The sequence below is a fragment of the Rutilus rutilus genome, assembly GCF_951802725.1.
Source record: "Rutilus rutilus genome assembly, chromosome: 13".
Taxonomy (NCBI): domain Eukaryota; kingdom Metazoa; phylum Chordata; class Actinopteri; order Cypriniformes; family Leuciscidae; genus Rutilus; species Rutilus rutilus.
In genome coordinates, this window is record NC_140218.1 from 21,362,162 (window position 1) to 21,383,860 (window position 21,699).

General features: G+C 42.4%; 1 protein-coding gene across 4 annotated transcripts in view; it reads right to left on the minus strand.

Moving 5' to 3' along the window:
- Window positions 1–12,290: 12,290 nt before the first annotated feature.
- Window positions 12,291–21,699, minus strand: part of rerea (arginine-glutamic acid dipeptide (RE) repeats a) — a 108,938-nt gene continuing 99,529 nt past the window's right edge. For 2 of the 4 annotated variants that reach the window (XM_084428748.1, XM_084428750.1), the window contains 10 exons: window positions 21,322–21,414; window positions 20,160–20,359; window positions 19,891–20,052; window positions 19,682–19,795; window positions 17,619–19,003; window positions 16,510–16,732; window positions 15,678–16,398; window positions 14,798–14,938; window positions 14,544–14,712; window positions 12,291–14,451 (listed from right to left, as the gene is read on the minus strand). In XM_084428748.1, coding sequence (XP_084284874.1) covers window positions 14,418–14,451; window positions 14,544–14,712; window positions 14,798–14,938; window positions 15,678–16,398; window positions 16,510–16,732; window positions 17,619–19,003; window positions 19,682–19,795; window positions 19,891–20,052; window positions 20,160–20,359; window positions 21,322–21,414 — 3,242 coding nt within the window. In that variant the 3' untranslated portion in view covers window positions 12,291–14,417. Of the gene's footprint in view, window positions 14,452–14,543; window positions 14,713–14,797; window positions 14,969–15,677; window positions 16,399–16,509; window positions 16,733–17,618; window positions 19,004–19,681; window positions 19,796–19,890; window positions 20,053–20,159; window positions 20,360–21,321; window positions 21,415–21,699 lie in introns of all 4 variants that reach the window. The other 2 variants (XM_084428747.1, XM_084428749.1) reach the window with 1 other exon arrangement.

Here is a 21,699-nt window from a genome sequence, read left to right on the forward strand (position 1 = left end):
GTCCTTGCTCTGCCTCAGTGCGAGTGGGACCTGAATTGCCTGGCACAGATGTCTGTCCCTCTTCCCTCGAGAAGAGGGCCAGACGACAGCGAAGTTTTCTCAAGGGAAAAAACTCACAGTTGGCACAAGCAGTTCCCTCAAGAACTGATCGTGCTTGCTTTGAGTCAAAACAGTAAACGCACAAGTTGTGTGTGTCATCAAGTGTCCATATCTTAGACAAGGATCCACACACTTCATGAAGCGTTTTTCACAAGTTTTTTTTTTTCCATGATTAGCTTTTGAAGTTTTCAGGTTGAAGCTTACAAACAAAACAGTCCCTGAAGACAAAAAGAGGATGAAATGTTCTCTAGGCGCCCCTTTTATACTTCCGGGTCGCACTAGTAGTGACGTCATAGGCTGTCGCCGGTCAATTTCGTTTGCCGTGATTGGATAGCTTTTCAGACACCGGTTCATGTGGAGGGCATTCCCCATAGTGTCATTGACGCAGTGCGAGTTCCCTTTCGAAAGGGAACTGCCATATGTGTAATTTAAATGTTTATTCAATTATGTATTATTTGAGTGTTGATTATTAAATAAACTTTATTTTTGGTTTTTGGCCGTGTGCATCCTGAATTCTCATTTTGGTGCATCACTCATATAAATGTATTTACACAAGAATTACAAATGCAGGAAACATGAATATATATATATATATATTTTTTTTTTTTTACAGTTCTTTCCTAAACAATGTGCCTTATGTGTAAGAAAATCTAAATTAACTGGTTTCATGCAAATCAAAATGTAATTTAATCTGCATATTATACTTGACAAATTGCTTAAAAGAAATTAAAGTATAGCTTAATTTATAGAACTACTTTTTGTGGGTTAGACAAAGAGGTCTGAATATCTAGAGTGGTCTTTAACGAGCCGAAGAGAGCACACGTCACTCCTCTCCTCACAAAATTGCACTGGTTGCCAGTTGCCGCTCGCATCAAATTCAAGTTGCTGACTTTTGCCTACAGAACAACCACTGTCTCTGCTCCCTCCTACCTAAACTCATTACTTCACTTACGTGCCATTCAGAAACTTGCGCTCTGCAAGTGAACGGCGTCTTGTGGTGCCATCTCAAAGAGGCACAAAATCTCTTTCTCTGACTTTTTTCTGGTCTGTTCCATGCTGGTAGAATGTCCTGCCCAACTCAACCAGAGCTGCTGAGTCCATGGCCATTTTCAAGAAACGGATGAAGACGCATCTTTTTCGGTCTTTAGTAAACTTGATCCATTAAAACTAACACTTTATCTTCTAATCTATATATATTATCTTTATAAAAATAAAAAATGTAAAAGTACACGTACTGCATTAGATTGAATTGCTTCTATTGTTCTCATTTGTAAGTCGCTTTGGATAAAAGCATCTGCTAATTGAATAAATGTAAATGTAAATGTATGCTGAAATTAATGCAGGTTACCACTTTTTTCCCCATATATGTTTTAGTGTGCCACCCTAGGATTTTTACTGTACCCCTCTGGCCACCCCATTAAAAAATATCCAGAAAACGAGTGCACTTTGGAAGATTACTCTTCAAAGTTAGGCATTCATTATAATGGCATCATATATTAAAGTCGAAAAACCATAATAAAATACAATAATTGAAAATGCTGCAAATCATTTTTATCTAGGGCCGTCGCTAGCGGGGCGAAAGGTGGTGAAGATTCTAGGGGCCTTAGGGGGGGTTACTACCAGTAGCGGCTCCTAGCCATAATTTTAATTTTAGGTAGGGCAAATTATGGGTCTAAAGCTAGTTTATGATAAAAAAATGTGCTATATAAAAATAAACTTGCCTAAACATCTTGTAAGCTTTATATTCTATTCGCATCTGACATTCATTTTGTCAGTCAAAAAATAGCCGATCTCCGTAACAAGGAGGAGTGTAAAGATGGAAAGCTTAGTTCAATATAAATTCATGGATAATTTGTTGTTTTCTCGTTAGTGAAAATCAATATTGACCTTGTATTTGAAAAAGGATCCTCACATAAGAAACAATACTAAAATTCAGAGTCAGTTCATTCGCATTCGGAAATCGACTATTTTTGACTGTCAAAATGCCGGCGGACACAGCTACAGTGAGTTGTTCAAAATCGTCCTTTTTAGTAAACTCTGTGTACACAAACAATGTTCTCAATGCTCGAGTTCATGTGTAGAGCCCCTGGTGATACTTTGAGCAAAGTTTCATGTTGTATCGAGCCTCCTTAGTGTTTTAAAAAAAGTGATTTTTGATGCTATCATAAAAGTGCCCCATTCACTCCCATTCACAAGGCATGGGAGTGCCTTGTGAATGGGAACGAAAATACGGTCAAACTTAAAAGTGGCGTTTCCATTCTAATTATGCTTTTAAACTAAAGTTTGCCTCGGGTAGATTAACAAAAAGAGCCTAGATTGCATTTTGGCGAGAGTTAGGCTACCCTTTAACAATAAATGCCTCTGAAGTAAGGGAACGAATATTCAGCAACCCGAGCTTTAGCCTATCATTTGTTCATCTGTATTATATGTGTTTTTTGTTTGTTGAACATCAATTAAATTATTTCCCTTTAATGGGTTTGGGAGTTTTTTGTATTTCCTAATTCGGGGAACAGACACAGTCTCTATATGATGATATCTAGGTAAAGAGTCTCTATGTGAAGGAATCTATCTGACCTAAGTGACGTGAGACAGCTAGCAGACAGTCGGTTTAGGCAGTCTGTCTGCTTCCTGACCTGAGCCCCAATTCATGTTTGAGCTCTAAGACTATGTGCCATATTACTAGAGAGAAGAGCAGCACCATCCCTGGAGGGATGAATACCATCTCTTTTCAACAGGTCAGGTCCCAAAAACCCCCAAAAACTATTCCAATTGTCTATGAATTCTATATTATTTTGTGGGACACCACTTAGACAGCCAGCCATTGAGTAAGGACAATCTACTAAGCATCTCATCACTCCGGCGAACAGGAAGGGGGCCAGAGCAAATTACTGTGCCTGACATCGTACTTACGAGTTCACACACCTCTTTAACGTTAATTTTGGTGATCTCCGACTGGCGAAGTCAAACATCATTAGTGCCAACGTGAATAATAATCTTCAAGACTTTACGATTAGCATTAGCCAGCACTTTTAAATTTGCTTTGATGTCAGGCGCTCTGGCTCCCAGCAAACATGTGACTATGGTGGCTGGTGTCTCTATTTTCATGTTCCGTGTAATAGAATCGCCAATAACTAGGGCACATTCAACAGGATTCTCAGGGGGTGTTTCACTGAGTGGGGAGAACCTGTTTAATGTTGTTATCGGAACGGAAGAGCAGTGTTTTGTCCCGCGACTACAGCGTCTCACGGTCACCCAGTTGCCCTGCTGCACAGGCTTTACAGCCGGAACCGAACAATGTACAGAGCTAGTCGCATCCAAAGCAGTATCTAAAGCCCTTGCATTCTTACTATCCTCAATTAAAGTTTGGATGCGTGTCTCTAGTTCTGACGTCTTCTCCGTCAGCCTGACTATCTCCCTGCATTTATCACATGTAACTTTAACTTAAATCCTGTGCTGACAGAGAAGGCTATGCTATACATGTGAAATGAAGTGCAAGTGACAATAAGAGGAGAAGACATGACTCACCGTGTTTGTTGACTGATCCTACTCACCACAGTTGTTAGATGGACTCAAAAATAAATAAATAAATAAATAAATAAAGACGGCAGGCACGGATGGCACGTTAAAAGGCTAGCGAATTATTAGCGTGTTGTGCTAGCGATAACGATTTAGATTGAAGCTAGCGATGTCAGGTTAATATGTGGTGATGAGTAAGTTATATTTAGCAATATAAACAACAAGGAATGATGGTAAATAAAGATTCAAAACAGAAAGCTATTCGAAACATACAGACGCAAACCACTCTGCAGCAAAGCAGACAGGAGCAATCGATCAGCAGAGCAGACAGGAGCAATCTAATGAGGTCGATATTGCCTTCGAATGTTGCTTTAGATTAGAATGTTTCAAGTTAGGAATTCCAGTGAGGAAAGCAAAGTCATGTCTATTCTCAGGACAAACATAAAACAAGCACAACAGAGCTACTGTATATAAAGGCTATTCACATGAGCACGTTTAAACTAAAGGGTTTATACTTGATAATTTGATACGCTACTCCACATAGGAAGAACAGACTAGATAATGACCTGATGCAGACACATAGCTGAAGCGGACTGATAGCGTCTTGTTCTGGAGTAAGGTTAACAAAAGGTCATGTGAAAATCTGAGGTCAGCCAGAAATCTGCCCCAATGGCTCTCTATGAGAGTGCGCTGCAGTTCCATTTTTCACCACAGATTTACGTTGGAAAACTCTGGGGCACTAGTCGAGTCCCAAAATAGATAAATAGCCCTGGATAAGATGCAGTAGGCATTTTTGAGGAAAAGTACTTCAAGTGTTGTTTCTATATGATTTTTAGGTGCTGAATCCATTTCTGCCGTATAACAAGTTGTAAACATCACTGTTTTGGCATAAACAATAAAAACAAAATGGCTGCCAAAAAAAAAAAAAAAACGTTTTAATGCATTTATTGCAGTTTAAACATTCAACATTATAACTAAACTATGCATTCTCAGAATATTTTAACATGTAAACAATGAAAAAACAACATTAACATGAAAGGGACAGTTTTTAATGGCTGCTGGAATTATGCCAAGGTACCAAGGTTCACTGGGAAGCATATATCAGTGGAAATATGCAATTATGCCCAGCCCGAAGGGGGGAACTTGGAATACACATGACCCCAGGGGGCTGCATATTAAGAATCACTGGGGTGTCCAGCCGCAGGTGGAATATTTCAAACCCAGGGGTGGCAAGGTGGCTTGCCGAGGGAAAGACACATGCTCAGAGAGGCTTACAGTGGACTACACACGTGGGGGTCGCCCAGAGGCCGTGTTAGGTGTCGCCCAGCCTGCAGCTCTACAGATGTCTGTTAGCGAGGCGCCATGCGCTAGAGCCCAAGAGGATGCCACACTCCGGGTGGAGTGGGCCGTCACACCAAGGGGGCATGGTCGACCTTGCTGCTGGTAAGCCAAAGCAATGGCGTCCACTATCCAGTGAGACAACCTTTGCTTGGAGAGAGCCTTTCCCTTCAGCTTCCCACCATGACAGACAAAGAGCTGGTCTGAAGTCCTGAAACACTGCGTTCTGTCTACGTAAGCATGGAGGGTGCGTACTGGACAGAGCAGTGCCAAGGCTGGGTCTGCCTCCTCCGAGGGCAGCGCTTGCAGGTTCACCACCTGGTCTCGAAAGGGTGTGGTGGGAACCTTGGGCACATATCCAGGCCGGGGTCTCAGGATCACGTAAGAGTTAGCCGGTCCAAATTCCAGGCACGCTTCGTCAACCGAAAATGCCTGCAGGTCCCCTACCCTCTTGATGGAGGCCAATGCAACCAGGAGCACGGTCTTCATTGACAGGAACTTAAGCTCCACTGATTGCAGAGGCTCAAAGGGAGCACTCTGCAGAGCAGTTAAAACCACTGAGAGGTCCCAAGAGGGAACGAGAGGAGGGCGAGGAGGATTCAGTCTCCTCGCTCCTCTCAGGAAACTGATGATCAGGTCGTGCTTTCCAATGGACTTACCATCAACTGCATCATGATGTGTGGCAATGGCGGCACCATACACTTTCAGGGTGGAGGGAGACAGCCTTCGCTCCAACCCTTCTTGCAGGAAGGAAAGCACGACACTGATCGAATAACTGATCGAATTCTTGAAGTTTAGAAGAACACCAGTTGACGAAGAGGTTCCACTTCAACGCATAGGCATGTCTCGTGGACGATGCTCTAGCGGAAGTGATGGTAGCCACCACCGCTGGTGGTAGGGTACTCAAACCTGCCTCGTCCCGTCCAGGAACCACACATGGAGATTTCAAAGATCGGGACGAGGGTGCCATAGGGTGCCCCGTCCCTGAGAAAGCAGGTTCTTTCTTAGAGGAATTGGCCAGGGAGGTGCTGTCGCAAGGAGTACTAGTTCTTGGAACCAGGTGCGGTTGTGCCAATACAGGGCAACCAAAATGACCTGCTCCTCGTCCTCCCTGATCTTGCGCAAAGTCTGCGCAAGAAGGCTCACTGGGGGAAACGCATACTTGCAGAGGCCCCGCGGCCAGCTGTGCGCCAGTGCATCCGTGCCGAGCGTGCCCTCGGTCAGAAAATAAAACAGGTCGCAGTGGGACGAGTCGTGGGAGGCAAACAGATCTACCTGTGCGTCCCCGAACTGATCCCAAATCAGCTGAACCGACTGGGGATGGAGTCTCCATTCTCCAGCGAGAGGCCGAAACCGAGACAGATCGGCTGCACGGTTCAGGTCTCCCGGGATATAAATGGCTCGAAGCGACCTCAGATGCTTCTGACTCCATATGAGGAGGTGGCGGGCGAGTTGCGACATACGACGGGAGCGCAGACCACCTTGTCGGTTGATGTACGCTACGGCACTCCAGCCCATAGAAAACTGAGGTTCGTCCATGGGGTGAAGGTCTGACGGCAGGTCGAAGTCACTGGGACTCGGAGCGTGCCGTGTTGCCATGCCCACCTCGGGACTTGATCGCGAAGCGGTCTCATATGAAGCAAACCGAGCGACGTTACTGCGGCTGCGGATGCCATATGCCCCAGGAGCCTCTGAAATAGTTTCAGTGGAACCGCACTCTTGCCCTCGAACTGACGAAGGCAAGTTAGCAGTGACTGCGCGCGCTCGCTCGTAAGCTGCGCGCACATGGCGACCGAGTCGATTTCCATACCGAGAAAAGAGATCCTCTGCACGGAGCAGAGTTTGCTCTTCTCCCAGTTGACCCGAAGGCCCAGACAAGCTAGGTCCCGGAGCACTAGGTCCCTGTGTTCGCAAACCTTGTCTCGAGAGTGAGCTAGGATCAGCCAGTCGTCGAGAGGAACAAGGGCTGCCTCGACAACCTTCGTGAAGACGCGAGGAGACAGGGCTAGCCCGAAAGGGAGAACCGCGTACTGGTATGCCTGCCCCTCGAATTATATATATATATATATATATATACTGGTATGCCTCATTTGCATATGTAAACATGACATTTCAGTGCATTTCAGTTAATGTGTTATTAATTCAGTGCATAAAGAGGTCTATGTTTGGATGAATATTTTGGTGGGGCTCTGCCCCACCTGCCCATACAGACGAGCCGCGGCCTAAACACCTGGAAAATAAATGTTAACAGAAAATACACAAAAAGTCATTATGATGTTATGTGATGCAGCTACAGCTCTGTGTATTCTTCTGAACAGTCCCTATGAAAAGGTATGGAAAGAGCAGCTGAAGTTAATTTCAATCATGCCAGCTCTCCAAATAGAATTAAACAGTGTTTATTGATAAGAATGGAATGTATAGGAATAATTTTGGCAGACTAGATCTGCTGCTGCTGCATGAGTGAAGGCTAATGCCAAAACATGCACATAAATACAGTGAGCTGCTGCAAGGAAATTAGGGAGAATCCCCTAGCAGATTTAGGCAGGTGGTGCTGGGGAAGGTGGAGGGCTATAGGAAAAGTTACAAATAAATAGGTTACGTGGATAGAAGAAAAAGATTGATTGGGCAGAGCAGCCAGCTTTAAGTCTAATCAGAACAGTTTGTGCAGCACATTTCAGTGTGGATTGCATTGTGATCCTCTCACAATGTAATACAGCCTTTGCAAAGCGGCTTTTATTGAAGGACGGAGCTACACAAAGTATAATGCACCAACAGCAAACCTTCAGCAGAGTGCTATTACTCGTTTCATGAAAAGAGAACATTTACATAGAAGTTCACAGAAGGAACAGGAGCAAAAATAGCATATTTTATAGGCTACTTAAATAACAATTGTTACTTGTGCAAAAAAAAAAAAAAAAAACTGAAAAGTGGACCTTAGACGGAAAAATGTTATAATGAAAAATGATTACCCCTCAGGAATACTTTTAATTAGGCTACTTGGTTCTCTAGTGCATAATATAATTATTATTATTATTTTACCAAGGTTTAACTAATTTAATGCAGTCAAATATATTGAAATTACTGTAATGATTTACTCCTAATGTAACAGATATAAAACATATTTTTACTATTAGTTCACAAGATCATAATGTTCATTATACATATGACAGCCTGCAGGTGGCCCAAAGAGGCTTAAGTTATTACTGACACTATCACAAAGTAAATGTTTGAGTATCTGGACAGCTGCCACAGAGAATAAGTGTGAAATGGAGATTTCATATATCTCAGAGGATAACAATGTTTTCCAACAAAGAGACAGAGAGCATCATGGACAGAAAAAGGGAGGATCAGACGAAAGATTTCGAAAGAGAGAGAGAAAGTGCACACGGTTGGCGTAGAGTGGGTGTGGAATGCATAGGACCGGCCAAATGTGAATCTAGTCCCGCAGAGCACATGAGGGAATTGAGATCTGCTATGACAGGAATGTGAGAGTGGGATATCATTAAGCGGGGGGAGCAGCACTTTCGTCCACACACGGCAACTAACACCACAGGGACGTACAACAACAACAGCTGCCTAATAATACTCACTGAACGACTGCACACTAGTTTCAAAAAAAGGACCAGCCAACCGCAGGGAGAGGACAGAAATCATTACTGTGTGTTTCTGTATCCTTCAAGATGGCCTCTTTGAAGAGGAAGCACTTCCAAGTTTTCTCTTCACACTGAAACGCTCATCCCCTCAAGCAATCCAGACAGAAACAGTAACGAATTGCAGACGCACTGACAGATTTTAAAATTGTGCTGCAAGACCTTTACGTTCACTGTGAGGATGCGTTTATTCACTGCACTGTGTGAATAAAATTGCAAGTGACATGTAATATGCAAAAGCACTGTGAAAGGCAGGCACAAAATATATTCATGTTGCATTTCCCTTCCTAATATGACAGAGGTCTGTGTGTGTGTGTGTATATATACATACATACATATACATATATATACACATATACACATATACATATATATATATATATATATATATATATACACATATATATATATACAGTGAGGAAAATAAGTATTTGAACACCCTGCTATTTTGCAAGTTCTCCCACTTAGAAATCATGGAGGGGTCTGAAATTGTCATCGTAGGTGCATGTCCACTGTGAGAGACATAATCTAAAAAAAAAAAAATCCAGAAATCACAATGTATGATTTTTTAACTATTTATTTGTATGATACAGCTGCAAATAAGTATTTGAACACCTGAGAAAATCAATGTTAATATTTGGTACAGTAGCCTTTGTTTGCAATTACAGAGGTCAAACGTTTCCTGTAGTTTTTCACCAGGTTTGCACACACTGCAGGAGGGATTTTGGCCCACTCCTCCACACAGATCTTCTCTAGATCAGTCAGGTTTCTGGGCTGTCGCTGAGAAACACGGAGTTTGAGCTCCCTCCAAAGATTCTCTATTGGGTTTAGGTCTGGAGACTGGCTAGGCCACGCCAGAACCTTGATATGCTTCTTACAGAGCCACTCCTTGGTTAATCCTGGCTGTGTGCTTCGGGTCATTGTCATGTTAGAAGACTCAGCCTCGACCCATCTTCAATGCTCTAACTGAGGGAAGGAGGTTGTTCCCCAAAATCTCGCAATACATGGCCCCGGTCATCCTCTCCTTAATACAGTGCAGTCGCCCTGTCCCATGTGCAGAAATACACCCCCAAAGCATGATGCTACCACCCCCATGCTTCACAGTAGGGATGGTGTTCTTGGGATGGTACTCATCATTCTTCTTCCTCCAAACACGTTTAGTGGAATTATGACCAAAAAGTTCTATTTTGGTCTCATCTGACCACATGACTTTCTTCCATGACTCCTCTGGATCATCCAAATGGTCATTGGCAAACTTAAGACGGGCCTTGACATGTGCTGGTTTAAGCAGGGGAACCTTCCGTGCCATGCATGATTTCAAACCATGACGTCTTAGTGTATTACCAACAGTAACCTTGGAAACTGTGGTCCCAGCTCTTTTCAGGTCATTGACCAGCTCCTCCCGTGTAGTTCTGGGCTGATTTCTCACCTTTCTTAGGATCATTGAGACCCCACGAGGTGAGATCTTGCATGGAGCCCCAGTCCGAGGGAGATTGACAGTCATGTTTAGCTTCTTCCATTTTCTAATGATTGCTCCAACACTGGACCTTTTTTCACCAAGCTGCTTGTCAATTTCTCCGTAGCCCTTTCCAGCCTTGTGGAGGTGTACAATTTTGTCTCTAGTGTCTTTGGACAGCTCTTTGGTCTTGGCCATGTTAGTAGTTGGATTCTTACTGATTGTATGGGGTGGACAGGTGTCTTTATGCAGCTAACGACCTCAAACAGGTGCATCTAATTTAGGATAATAAACGGAGTGGAGGTGGACATTTTAAAGGCAGACTAACAGGTCTTTGAGGGTCAGAATTCTAGCTGATAGACAGGTGTTCAAATACTTATTTGCAGCTGTATCATACAAATAAATAGTTAAAAAATCATATATTGTGATTTCTGGATTTTTTTTTTTTTAGATTATGTCTCTCACAGTGGACATGCACCTACGATGACAATTTCAGACCCCTCCATGATTTCCAAGTGGGAGAACTTGCAAAATAGCAGGGTGTTCAAATACTCATTTTCCTCACTGTATATATATATATATATATATATATATATGAATGAGACCAAACTGATCTTAAATGTATGAGTATATTTACAAATATGAATTCATATTTACAAATAAGAATATATACAATTCCAAATTTCATTAATATATATAGGGTGTGACTGACGGTTTGGTTTTTATCCCGGTTTTAGGGTCACGGTTTCGGTACGGTTCGGTATTTGCTATGTTCAGGGAAAAAAGGACTACTGTCAAATAAAAATAAAGAGAATAAAAATAAATAATAAAACTACAAGCAACAGCACAAATAAATACAATAGAGCAAAAATACAAATAAAATAAACAGTACTTTTCAGATTTTTCAGGTATCTATAGTTTTCCAGTACAGAAATTGAATAAAGTAATCAAATGTAAAACAATATTGCATATAATTTTCAATGAATACATTAAAGATTCATCGTTTTAAAGTTACAAAAGCAACTCAGTGAAGAGCAATGAGTGATTTCAATGTCTTTTGTTGTTGATAAACATTAATTAAGAGTATATGCAAAAGCCTCTAAGTGCCATCTGAAATTTTCTTCTAGAATGATAATTTTTATCAAGCTCGTATATTTAAGTTCAGTAAACTTAATAGGACATGTACTCACTTTTGTTGCCAGCTATTTTGACAATAATGGCTGTATATTGAGTTATTTTCAGAGGACAGTAAATATATACTGCTATACAAGCAGCACATTGACTACTCTAAAATATTTCCAAAATATTTCCAAGTTTCATTTCTATAGTATTGTCCCTTGAGAAGAAACACTTTTGTGAGATACTACATGGAATATGAAGCGTTTAACTATATATATTCTGACATTTGTACTCATAAATTGAATGTCTGTTTTATACATACACAAATACATTTAATTATGCGGGTGGGGGGGAAGAGCATAACCAAACATTATTATAAAAATTGTTCTTTAAATGTTTTATGTCCTAATTTTATGAAAAATGCAAGCAAAAGCAACCAGCTTTGAGATAAAATCCACAAATGCGCACAACCTTAACTTTACTTACCAAATACATCTTGTGAAATCAGCACCTGGAAAGTTCATACACATTTTTTGTACCTGCATGTGGAGAAATCTCTTTTTGTTTAGTGAAAATTTAAATGTAGTCAATAGTATATATATTTTTTTATTGTATATAATTTAAGCTGTTTATGGATTGAGGAGAAATAAAAGACAAGAGTGACCACACAAAGTAATGTTCTGATTTTGTCTTGGTTTTAGTTTGTATTGAAAATGTTCAATTGGTTTTAGTGCTTGGTGACTGAATGGGCAGCATTCTTGTGGATTAGAAACCTTTCTTGGTCTGCCATTTATTGCTACTTGGGGACCCATTCTCAGAATTCACTTTATGAGCTCATTTCCCAGAATGATAGTGCTTGTAAAATGATGGACAACAGTATTACTTTAGAACTGCTTGCTTTGATGTGGTTGACACAACACACTTACTATGAGCATACATTTTTATAGTCACTAGTATAAATCAGTCAATCAACCCATTTTTAGTAGAAAATCTGAATTAACCTGGAAAAGACAGAAAACAAAGACTTTAACCCAGAATTTTTCAGCATGAACATTTACTTTTGCCATGTCATATAACAAAAAGTGATATTAACTAGAAATCAAGTTTCCATGTGGTGTAACTTAGTTTTATTTTAATTCCACAAATTTGTCAAAAAAATTACAAAATACTCAAATGGGGAGAACACAGGACTCACAATCTGCCTTAATTATCTCTACTTTTTGTTTACACTGTGTCATCCCATTGCGACTACTAATATATACAATAAGCTTCAAGATACCAGTATATATAAATCTTAGCAGTCAGAATGTACATTCTGCTATTGCCGCTTTGAAACAAGAAGCTAAACCATTGACAACACTCAACATCAAAGGTTTAAGACACAAAAAGAGGGACAAAAGGAGAAAATGCTTAAAACAAAAGTAAAATGCTGTATACATCTTAGACAGAATAAAAGATACATGACAGTCCAATTACAGAAAGTGTTCAGCTTTGGGTGTATACTGCTAAAAACGGGCTTCTATGCATACTCTTCAAAGGATGCACAATGGCTTTTTTAAAAACAAAAGGGGAGAATTAAAAACAGTACTATGAGCTTTTACTGTACTTTGAACTTTAAGCTCAAAAAAGGCCCATACACAATCTCACCAGAGGTAAAAACGATTTTTTTAGCATTTGTCATTTCAAATAATGAACGTTAATTCTGATGGATCTGGAAAAGACAAACAAAACGAACAAAAATTCTGCATGTAACAGTCTATGATTGCTATCAAACAGCCTGAACATGATGGAGAGCAACTAAAGAGGCATCATGCATCATAGGTAATGCGGTGTCAGGAATGCAGAGAGAAGCTCAAGCACAGTCATCATCTCCTCTACTGTGAACACATGCACACACAGGTACACAATCCAAGCTCGACGTCGTCTCTGCCAACATCTTCCCCCTGGCTTCACAGTGAGAATGGTTTTATGAATCTGTACAGTAGGTCGGGAAACTGACTGCGCGAGTAGCTCGTAAGAGGACTTCAGGAGACAAACCTGGGGGGGGGGGGGGGGGGGCATTGCTATCTTTTCCAGCACCCTTTGACAATGTGTAAATCTAAAAGTAAAAAAATGTGCATCAAGATGTCATATCGTTACTTAAAAAAAGGTTTTGCAATCTCTAAGCACTGAGGAAAATGCCGTTCAACTTTGGTACACAGAAAACAGAGCGAAACGGCTTTCGAAATGCACTCGCTCGCACTTAAGTCACAGGAAAGCCAATTATTGTATATATAATAAAAATAAAAAAAACTGAGGTTAATCAGTGCAATATTCTTCTTTCCAAATGGGCTACTTGCCCCAATACTCACGAGGCATCGCACCTCCTCCTTCAAGTGTTTTGAACGTCTAACTCGGTATGAGTTCAGCAATGAAATTAAAAATATGGTCATGATGTCATGAGTGTTTGTCAAACACTGTCATATATGAAACAAATCAAATGAACGAACAAAAATAAAAAAAGGCGTCATCTGAGCTTTGACCTCTAGAGGTGTTTGGATTAAAATCCGGTACCATTCTACCCAGCAAACCCCGTTTACATGGACCGAACCATCTGACATGGTTACCTGCTCTGACGGTGCCATCTCCTTCCCCTCTGAAACAAGGGATGGCACTTCAGAAAATTATTATTTCGGAGGTCTAACGTATCTGTTAGGAATCCACACCTAATAATAATTATTATGATAATAGTAATAATTATATATGTATATATATATATATATATTTATATACTATTTACAGACTCAAAAAATGCCATGCTGCAGCTTTTCTTAACATTATGAAAACCTCCTACAATGTATTAAAATAAACATTGAATTTAAGATAGCACTTTTCAGATATAATGGCCCGACTGTTCTGTTCCTCTGTTTTCCCCCCAATTAGCACAGTGACAAAGTATCTGGTTTTCTAGCACCTACAAAAGACGTCAGGGAAGCTTCTCAGAGTATGTTCATGCAGGAAAGTCACAATCAGTCTTGAGGACGCTGTCACTACTTGAACGATATATAACCCCCCGAAAAAGTCAATGTCTTAAAAAAGTCCGGAATAGTGAAGAAAGCTGACAACAGAAAGAAGTTTCCTCAGACGATCCTCGTCGCTTCGGCGAACTAAAAACGTTCCTAGAACACGCGAGTTCCCGTGTGTAACTGTTCTGCTGTGACCTCCTGTGTCCTGCTGATCCTCTGGGAACCCTCGGCTGATCACAGCTGTTTGTCGCTTTCCTTCTTCAACCGGCTGAAACATAGCGAGAAGAGACACGTATGGTATTATCACGGATGTTTGAGGCACACAAACTTTCTAGAAAAAGGTGTGACTGGGGGACTGACCTGTAATAGTCCTCCTGTCCTGGCAGAGGGCCTCCGTGCATGTGGTGATGACCGTGTAGCCACTGCTGCTCCATGGCCAATCTCTGTAGCTCTGCAGACTGTGCATGCATGGCCTGCAGCTGGTGTGCCGCTGACATGGGTGGTGGGAGATCTCTGGGGTATGGAGCGCCTAGGGATCACACAGCAAGATTCATGAGTTAATGCTTGGATAAAGAGCTGGAAAGATTGAAATGCTGCTTATGTATGCGTCTTACCGAACATAGGGTGCCGGAGCATCTCGTGTTCATGCGGGGGCTGTCCGAGCAGGGGGTTGGGGATGGCTCCAGGTGGGTAGGGGAATCGGGCGAGGTGCGGTCCGCCGGCCAGTGGGTCTACGAGCGGATGTGCCCCAGAACCTGGGGGACACACAAGACATTCACCACCACCTTCGCCGTGTCAGAAGCTTTTTGTAATGGTACATAGTCAATATAATACAGAAACACACATATTTACTACTAACAGCACTGATATTCAAAATGAACATCATGCAAAAAATGACAAGCATAAAATAACAATATTAAACAGCAGGGATGCATGATATAATCGGTATTATATTGGTTATTGGCCGATATCGGAGATGTTTTTTAAATGCATCGGCATGAGCTAATGTTACATATTTGCATATTTACAAAAAAAAAATTTATTTGCACATGCACAAGTTTTTTCCATTTATTTAGACAAAATATTATATTAAATCGCCCTTTATCAGTCATAATACAAAAATAATTATGGGCTTATTGCTATCGGCCAGAATTTTAACATCAGAGACAGCATCATTTCATAGAATCTACATAAAAAAATTAAGCCATGCCATTTCTACAATTCTTAAGAAGGCCCAGATGGAATCTGCGGACATTTTTCACATTTTCTGGACAAGAAAATTGGCGGAATTCTGTGAAATGGACTCAAACCTTTATATTCTCGTAGCTGAGAGTACTGCACTCTAATTGGCAGCCAAACACAATCAAACTAAATCAAACCTCATAAACACACAATGGATGTGTAGAAGTTTGTGAATGAGATCTGGGCACGCAGATTCCGTGTGGGCCTACTACAACTATCCAGCACACAACAGTAGAGTGAAACGTCTCTCACCTTGGTGCAGAGGGTCCTGTTGGTGCAGGTGTAGGTGTGAATGGATGTGCGAGTGCTGATGGTGGTGTGGCGTCACGTTGAACATCTGCAGCCGTGCGATGGGGTCGTTAGCTACAGAAGCCATCCTCTCAACATGTAGCCTCTCGGCCAGCCGCTCAGGGTAGGTCATCTCAGGCCGTAGCTGAGGCCCGGCCAGCGCCAGCCGTTCCCGCTCCAGTGGATTCAGGCCCGGGTGGAAGGAGGCGAACGGATGATGGCCAGCCATGTGTTGGAGACCAATAGGCCCGTGCCGTGCAAAGTGCTCCATGGGGTTAGCGGAAGGATGCAGGCTGTCCAATTCTGGAGGTTTGACCTCGAAGCCCGGCTTCATCCTCTCCATTCTCATCTCCCTCTCTCGAATCTCCCTCTCCCGCATCTCTCGCTCCCGCAGCTCACGCTCACGCATGCCGGGGTCTGCGTTGTACAGGCCGGGCATGTGGTAGGCCAGGAGTGGGTCTGCGGGGTTGAGTGAGACGAAGAAAGGATGGTTGCGGTTGGTGGGGGACATGACGTGGGGCCGAGCGTATTCACTGAGCGTGCGCAGGGCGGGTGTGTCAGGGCCGATATAAGGGGGCACAGTGGCGATGGTGGTGGGTGGTGGATCAAAAGAGGTCCGCATATGAGCCGATCCCGCCATCTGGGGTTCACCCATGCGACCCTCATGAGAAGAACTGGAAGCTTTCTATAAACACAGAGCAGATATTTAGGAGCAAGAAATCGATAATGAAAATTGTTTTGCAGAAATTACCAGATACAAATAGCATTTAATGCAACACATTAGACCAAAACTTACAGCAGCTCTCTCAGCCTCTTTCTCTCTCTCCCGTTCCCGTTCTCTTTCTTTTTCTCGTTCCCTCTCCTTTTCTTTTTCTTCTCGTGCTTTCTGCTCTGCTTCCCTCTTGGCTTTCTCCAGCACCTCCTCCCGCTTTTTTGCCAGTTTCGACGAGGCCAGTGGTGTGAAGTAGAAGTCTGTTCTGGCACATGTGTTGTAACCTCTGTCCAGATGCTTGTAGAACCTATAAACAGGATGGATAGACAGAATAATCAGAATAATCTTTAAAGTTACCACTGTCCGCATCATTTTTCTGTGTGAAACCTTTCTTCTTTAATGACAGACATAAGCTGTGGAAGAGCAGAAATATTTCCACAGGCTGATTTTGCAGCCAGATTAAAACAAATGCAATTACTTTGTGTCAAATAAATAACCTGTAGCATGTCCTCTCGCTTATACTATACTAGAGCTACTCAATCTTTTTTATCTCCAGTGCCATAATGAGCTGCTCTCTCTGTGCATTAGTGAGCTTATTGCTATTCACTGCAAGGGAGTGCGAGACAAGGCCACAGCAGCTCTACAAAGACACGCTCATGTTCTGATGGTATGATGCAGTCATTAATCTGTGCCCTGTCCACGCTTGATGACTGCAGAGGAGCTGAAACTAAGGGAGGTTTAGTTAGACTGCTACATTGATAGTACTATTTAACGTAACTTTTAAACTTATTGTAACTTAATGAAATCATTTTTTATTACATTTGAATAAATGCAATAAAGTGACAAATGATTATTGTTTTTATTTTTTGTTTTTATCATTTGTTTATAACAAATATTAATTAATATACCATTTTAATAAAAAAATTATTATCTACTACACTTATTATTATTATAAAAATACTATTCAAAACATTCAAACAAATAAAATAAAATAAAAATGTACTAAACGTTATTGTTTTTATAATAGATTGTTTTAGTATGTTTTATCATTTTTGAATATTATAATATAAATATTAATTCATGTTTTTATTGTAGTTATTACTATGATTTAGTAATTGTCAAAAAGTAAAAAATCAATTCTGCACATTAGCACTTAAAGACAATTCTATCGATCATGATAAAAATAAATGTACCGTGCAGACTGGCTGGCGTGACTGGGAGTGTTGACAATGGTGGGTGGAGGTGAAGGGCTCCTCTGTGGTGGTGGAGGACTCTCTGGCTCCTCAGCTTCATCAAGTGGCTCTTCTTTAATCTGTACAGGTGGCACAGTGGAGGGTCCTGGGCAGGGCGCACTGACCGATGCAGGCAGGGGCATGGATATGGAGGAGGGTGGCTGTTGCAGCATAGTCATTGAGCTCGCCACAGAGGAAGAGACGGTGGAGGGTGACAGGACGGGCGAGCTGCCTGGCATGAAGGAATGAGGAGGGAAGGGTGGCTGGGAAGGCGCCGAGTGTGAGGCAGAGGAAGAGGAAGGGAGCGGAGGAGCCGGTGGGGGCGCTTGACTTCCTGTTGCCGGAAGGTTTTGGGACTGGGTGAGCACTGGAGGTTGCACTGGTGGAGGTTGTAGCTGCTGGTTTTGAGACATAAGCTGAAGGGGTGGCGGATGGGCGGAGGGAGGGTGGTGCGTGGATAGAGAGCTGAGGGGCTTCAAGGCGGGTGGTGGGGGCAGGTTGGAAGGCATCTGTGGGAATGGGGGGTGGCTGGGATGCTTGTGTGACTGAGGGTTTGGCATTTGTGGTATAGGGGTGGTAGGCGGAGGTTTGATGTGAGGCATAGGCAATGGTGCTGATGGCAGAGGCTGCTCTCTGGGAGGCTGGCTGCCGCTCTGTGAGGAGGATTGCGACTGGGATGGAGGGGAGTGAGGTCGCTGTTGTTGAGACAGGGAGGCAACTTGGGATTGACCCGGGAGAGGTGAAGGGGGGACCTGAGACTGACCGATTGGGAAGGACTGAGCAGGTATAGCATGAGGGTGAGGCATGTGTGACGGCCCCGCCTGCAGAGGGTGGCCCATGGGCGGCATGGGGCAATGTAGTGGAGGCTGCAGGGACTGAGGGCCGGTCTGAGTAGGTGGAGGAGGCTGAGTTATGCCCTGCAGTGGGGAATGGGGTGAGGGCAGCCTCTGCGCCCCTGACTGGATGAGAGACAGCGGACCTGCTGGAGGTGTCTGCTGAGGAGGCATGGAGGTAGGGGGGATGGAGGGGGACGACTGGGATGACAGCGAAGGTGTGCCTGTGGAGGGTGGTGTGGAGGCTGCAGCTGCGGAAGGAGGGGCCGGGGGTAAAGCCCCCGTCTGGCACTGGATGACTGGAGGGTGCTGACCCTGGAGGATCTGTTGCTGCGCTGAGGAGTCTGAGTCACTCTCGTTGTCACGTGGGCTGGGGATGCTGGGAGAGGAGCTGCGGTTGTCCTGGTCAATATCCTTGGGATCGCTGCTGCCCTCATCATTCACACTGCGACCGTCCGAGCTCTCACCCTCACCCTCTCCCTCACACTCCGAGGGCGAGTCCGGCCGAAGTTCCTGCAGAAGATGGAAGGAAGGGTCAGTAAATTTGGCCACACCGACATTTACTGATGACCGAATAATGGGTACAGTCACGATCAAGAACAAATAACCTTTGCATATCACAGTCATTGAGATGTAATGTGAACTAATGACATTTAAAGGATGTGAAATCACACTGTTACCATAGGTAACAGCAAAAAAATACAACTGTAAATCTAGTGTCTAGTGTCGTTGGACTGAGTCAAATAGAGCTGGCACAAACCCTTCAGTGAACTTTAGTATAAGTTTATTAATGTCTGTTGGATTAATGGAGAGCTATTCTTCCAAGTAAACCTCTAGTTGATCATTTTTCTCCCAAACACATCCCACATTTCCATGCTAACAATAATTTAGCCACATTATCACATATCTTTAGCAGTACTCATCAAACTGCCATCTTTAATGCAGCAGCATGAATTGCAGAACTATACATTGATATGAAGCACAGGTTAAAAGAAAACAAATCTAAGCCGTTTCTGTTTAGAGTTCTATTTCCTATTCTTTTTGAGATATGAAAAACTTTTAATAAAGATATTTCTAAAACTGTATTTCCTACAGACTAAAAATGTAGAAACTACTAATTTCTGGTTAAAGCTATTCTTCATTTTCTCTTTGAGATGTATTGAGATGCTTGTTTAGTAGGAGTTCACTCACCTGCGTTTTAGACTTCTTGGCGCTTGCCCTCTCAGACTCCTCTGTGTCAGAGGCTCCTTTTTCTCTCTGACGTTTGGCACTCTTCATAGGCGATGGCGCCTCTTCCTTTGTCTTCTGTTTTGACAAAATGAAAACATGTTTCCTCTGAAAACAAATTCCTGTGATGCTCAGTGTGATTTCGATGAATAGTCTGTGCACATGGGTCGTACCTTGCTGGGTTTCTTCATCGAGTCAGTCTTGCTGTCAGTGCTGGAGGTGCTGGCTGCACTGGGTGAGGTACGCCCGCTGGAGCGCAGATCCTCATTGGTTGGTGAGGCTCTACCATCTGGGCTGGCGGTTTGCTTCTTGCGGCCACTTCGTAGCGTTGACATCTGAACCGAAAAAAAAAAAAAACTGATGTAACAAATGGCTAATGCTGCTTAAACACATTAAATGAAGTTAAAATGGCACTAAAAGGTAGCAAAGTTAGGTGTCTTACTGAGCCGCGGTTCCGTCGAGTCCTCATGCTATGCTTCCCACTGAGTCCATCTTCTTCCTCTTTGACAGGTTTGAACATAAACGGTGGCGGGTCTACAGGCTTCTCGATGGGGGGTAGTTCGCCGTACTTCTTAAAATGGATCCGGCAGTCGGTGCACAGCAGGATGTTCTCGCGACCCCCGTGGTGCCAGTCCTTGGAGGCTGTAAACACAAATTTCAATTCAGCTGAGCTCTGCTTAATAAACATTACACTAACAGGAAATGCTCTAAAGCTAGCCAAACACTTCATGGACATGCTAAGGTCAAATAAGTTGTTTTCATATCAGACTTGAATGCGATATGAATGCCAACTGCATCAACAGGTCAGAGCATTTAATGAGACAAAAAACAAATGAGTAACTGTCAGATTGGATAAAATTAGAAATGACACGCTCTGATGTCCATCTGCCAGATGAGGTACGGGGCCGAGCATCAGAGCACTCTCAAACTGGGAGTAATTACAGGCCTGCAGAGGGGATTATTACAGTCTCCCGAAGAGTCACCTGTCTCATGGTATCACTCTATTAGGTTAATACTTCCAACACTTCACCTTGGGAACAACTGAAGGACTGAGAAAAAAATGATTGTTTGTTGTTTGTAACACTGTTTGGTCACTCGGCAAATCAGAAAGAATATGGGCAAAATTCTACAACAATTAGCGCCAGGCCTCTAATTTGATTGGACAAGCAGCGTTCCCAGTACGAAACTTTATATTCATGGCATGAACTTAAAATGAAAATGACAAACGTTAAATAAACTCTGACAAAAGAAACAATAAATATATTTAAAAATTTTTTTAATAAAGATATTTAAGTGTCTAAATGTAAATGATTGAACAACTGAACTGTTGAATTAAAGCAGCATCACACTCGCAGTCATTCTGTTGGTCTGAATATCAGCATGGTGTGTGATATTGCTTAATTTGATAAAAAATACATAAATATAAAAATAAAGAATTGTATAAATATAAAAACATTTTTTATGCTTTCTAAAATGCAAGTTACACATTAACATATTGAGCTGCTGCAAAAAAACTGCATCACACTCACAGTCATGCTGTTGGTCTAAATATCAGCATGATATTATGATGTGATATTTAATTTGATAATACATTTTGCACTCACTGGTAGAGAAACAGTGGCGGCAGGCGTAGCCCTTCAGTTCCTGTTCACTGTCTTCACTGTCAAAGTCATCTTCGCTGGCTGAACTCAAGTCCACTGGAAAATAGAAAGAGAGGATGATAAAGATAGGAGACTGTAGTTGTCAAATGATGTTTAAGACAAAACAGAGGCCTGTTACACTTAATACATTATCAGTGGCTTTTTTCAGGAGACAAGGATAGTACACATAATTAGAGCGATACCTCCCTGTTCCATCTATTATCGGATATGAGATTTCAGCTGTTTACTTTGAAGAATCACAGAGGGGGATCTGTGCTCTGAAAAGCCATATTAGTCCTGGGAGTTTCAGGGATGTCATGTTTAGCTGTGACAAGAGTCTGT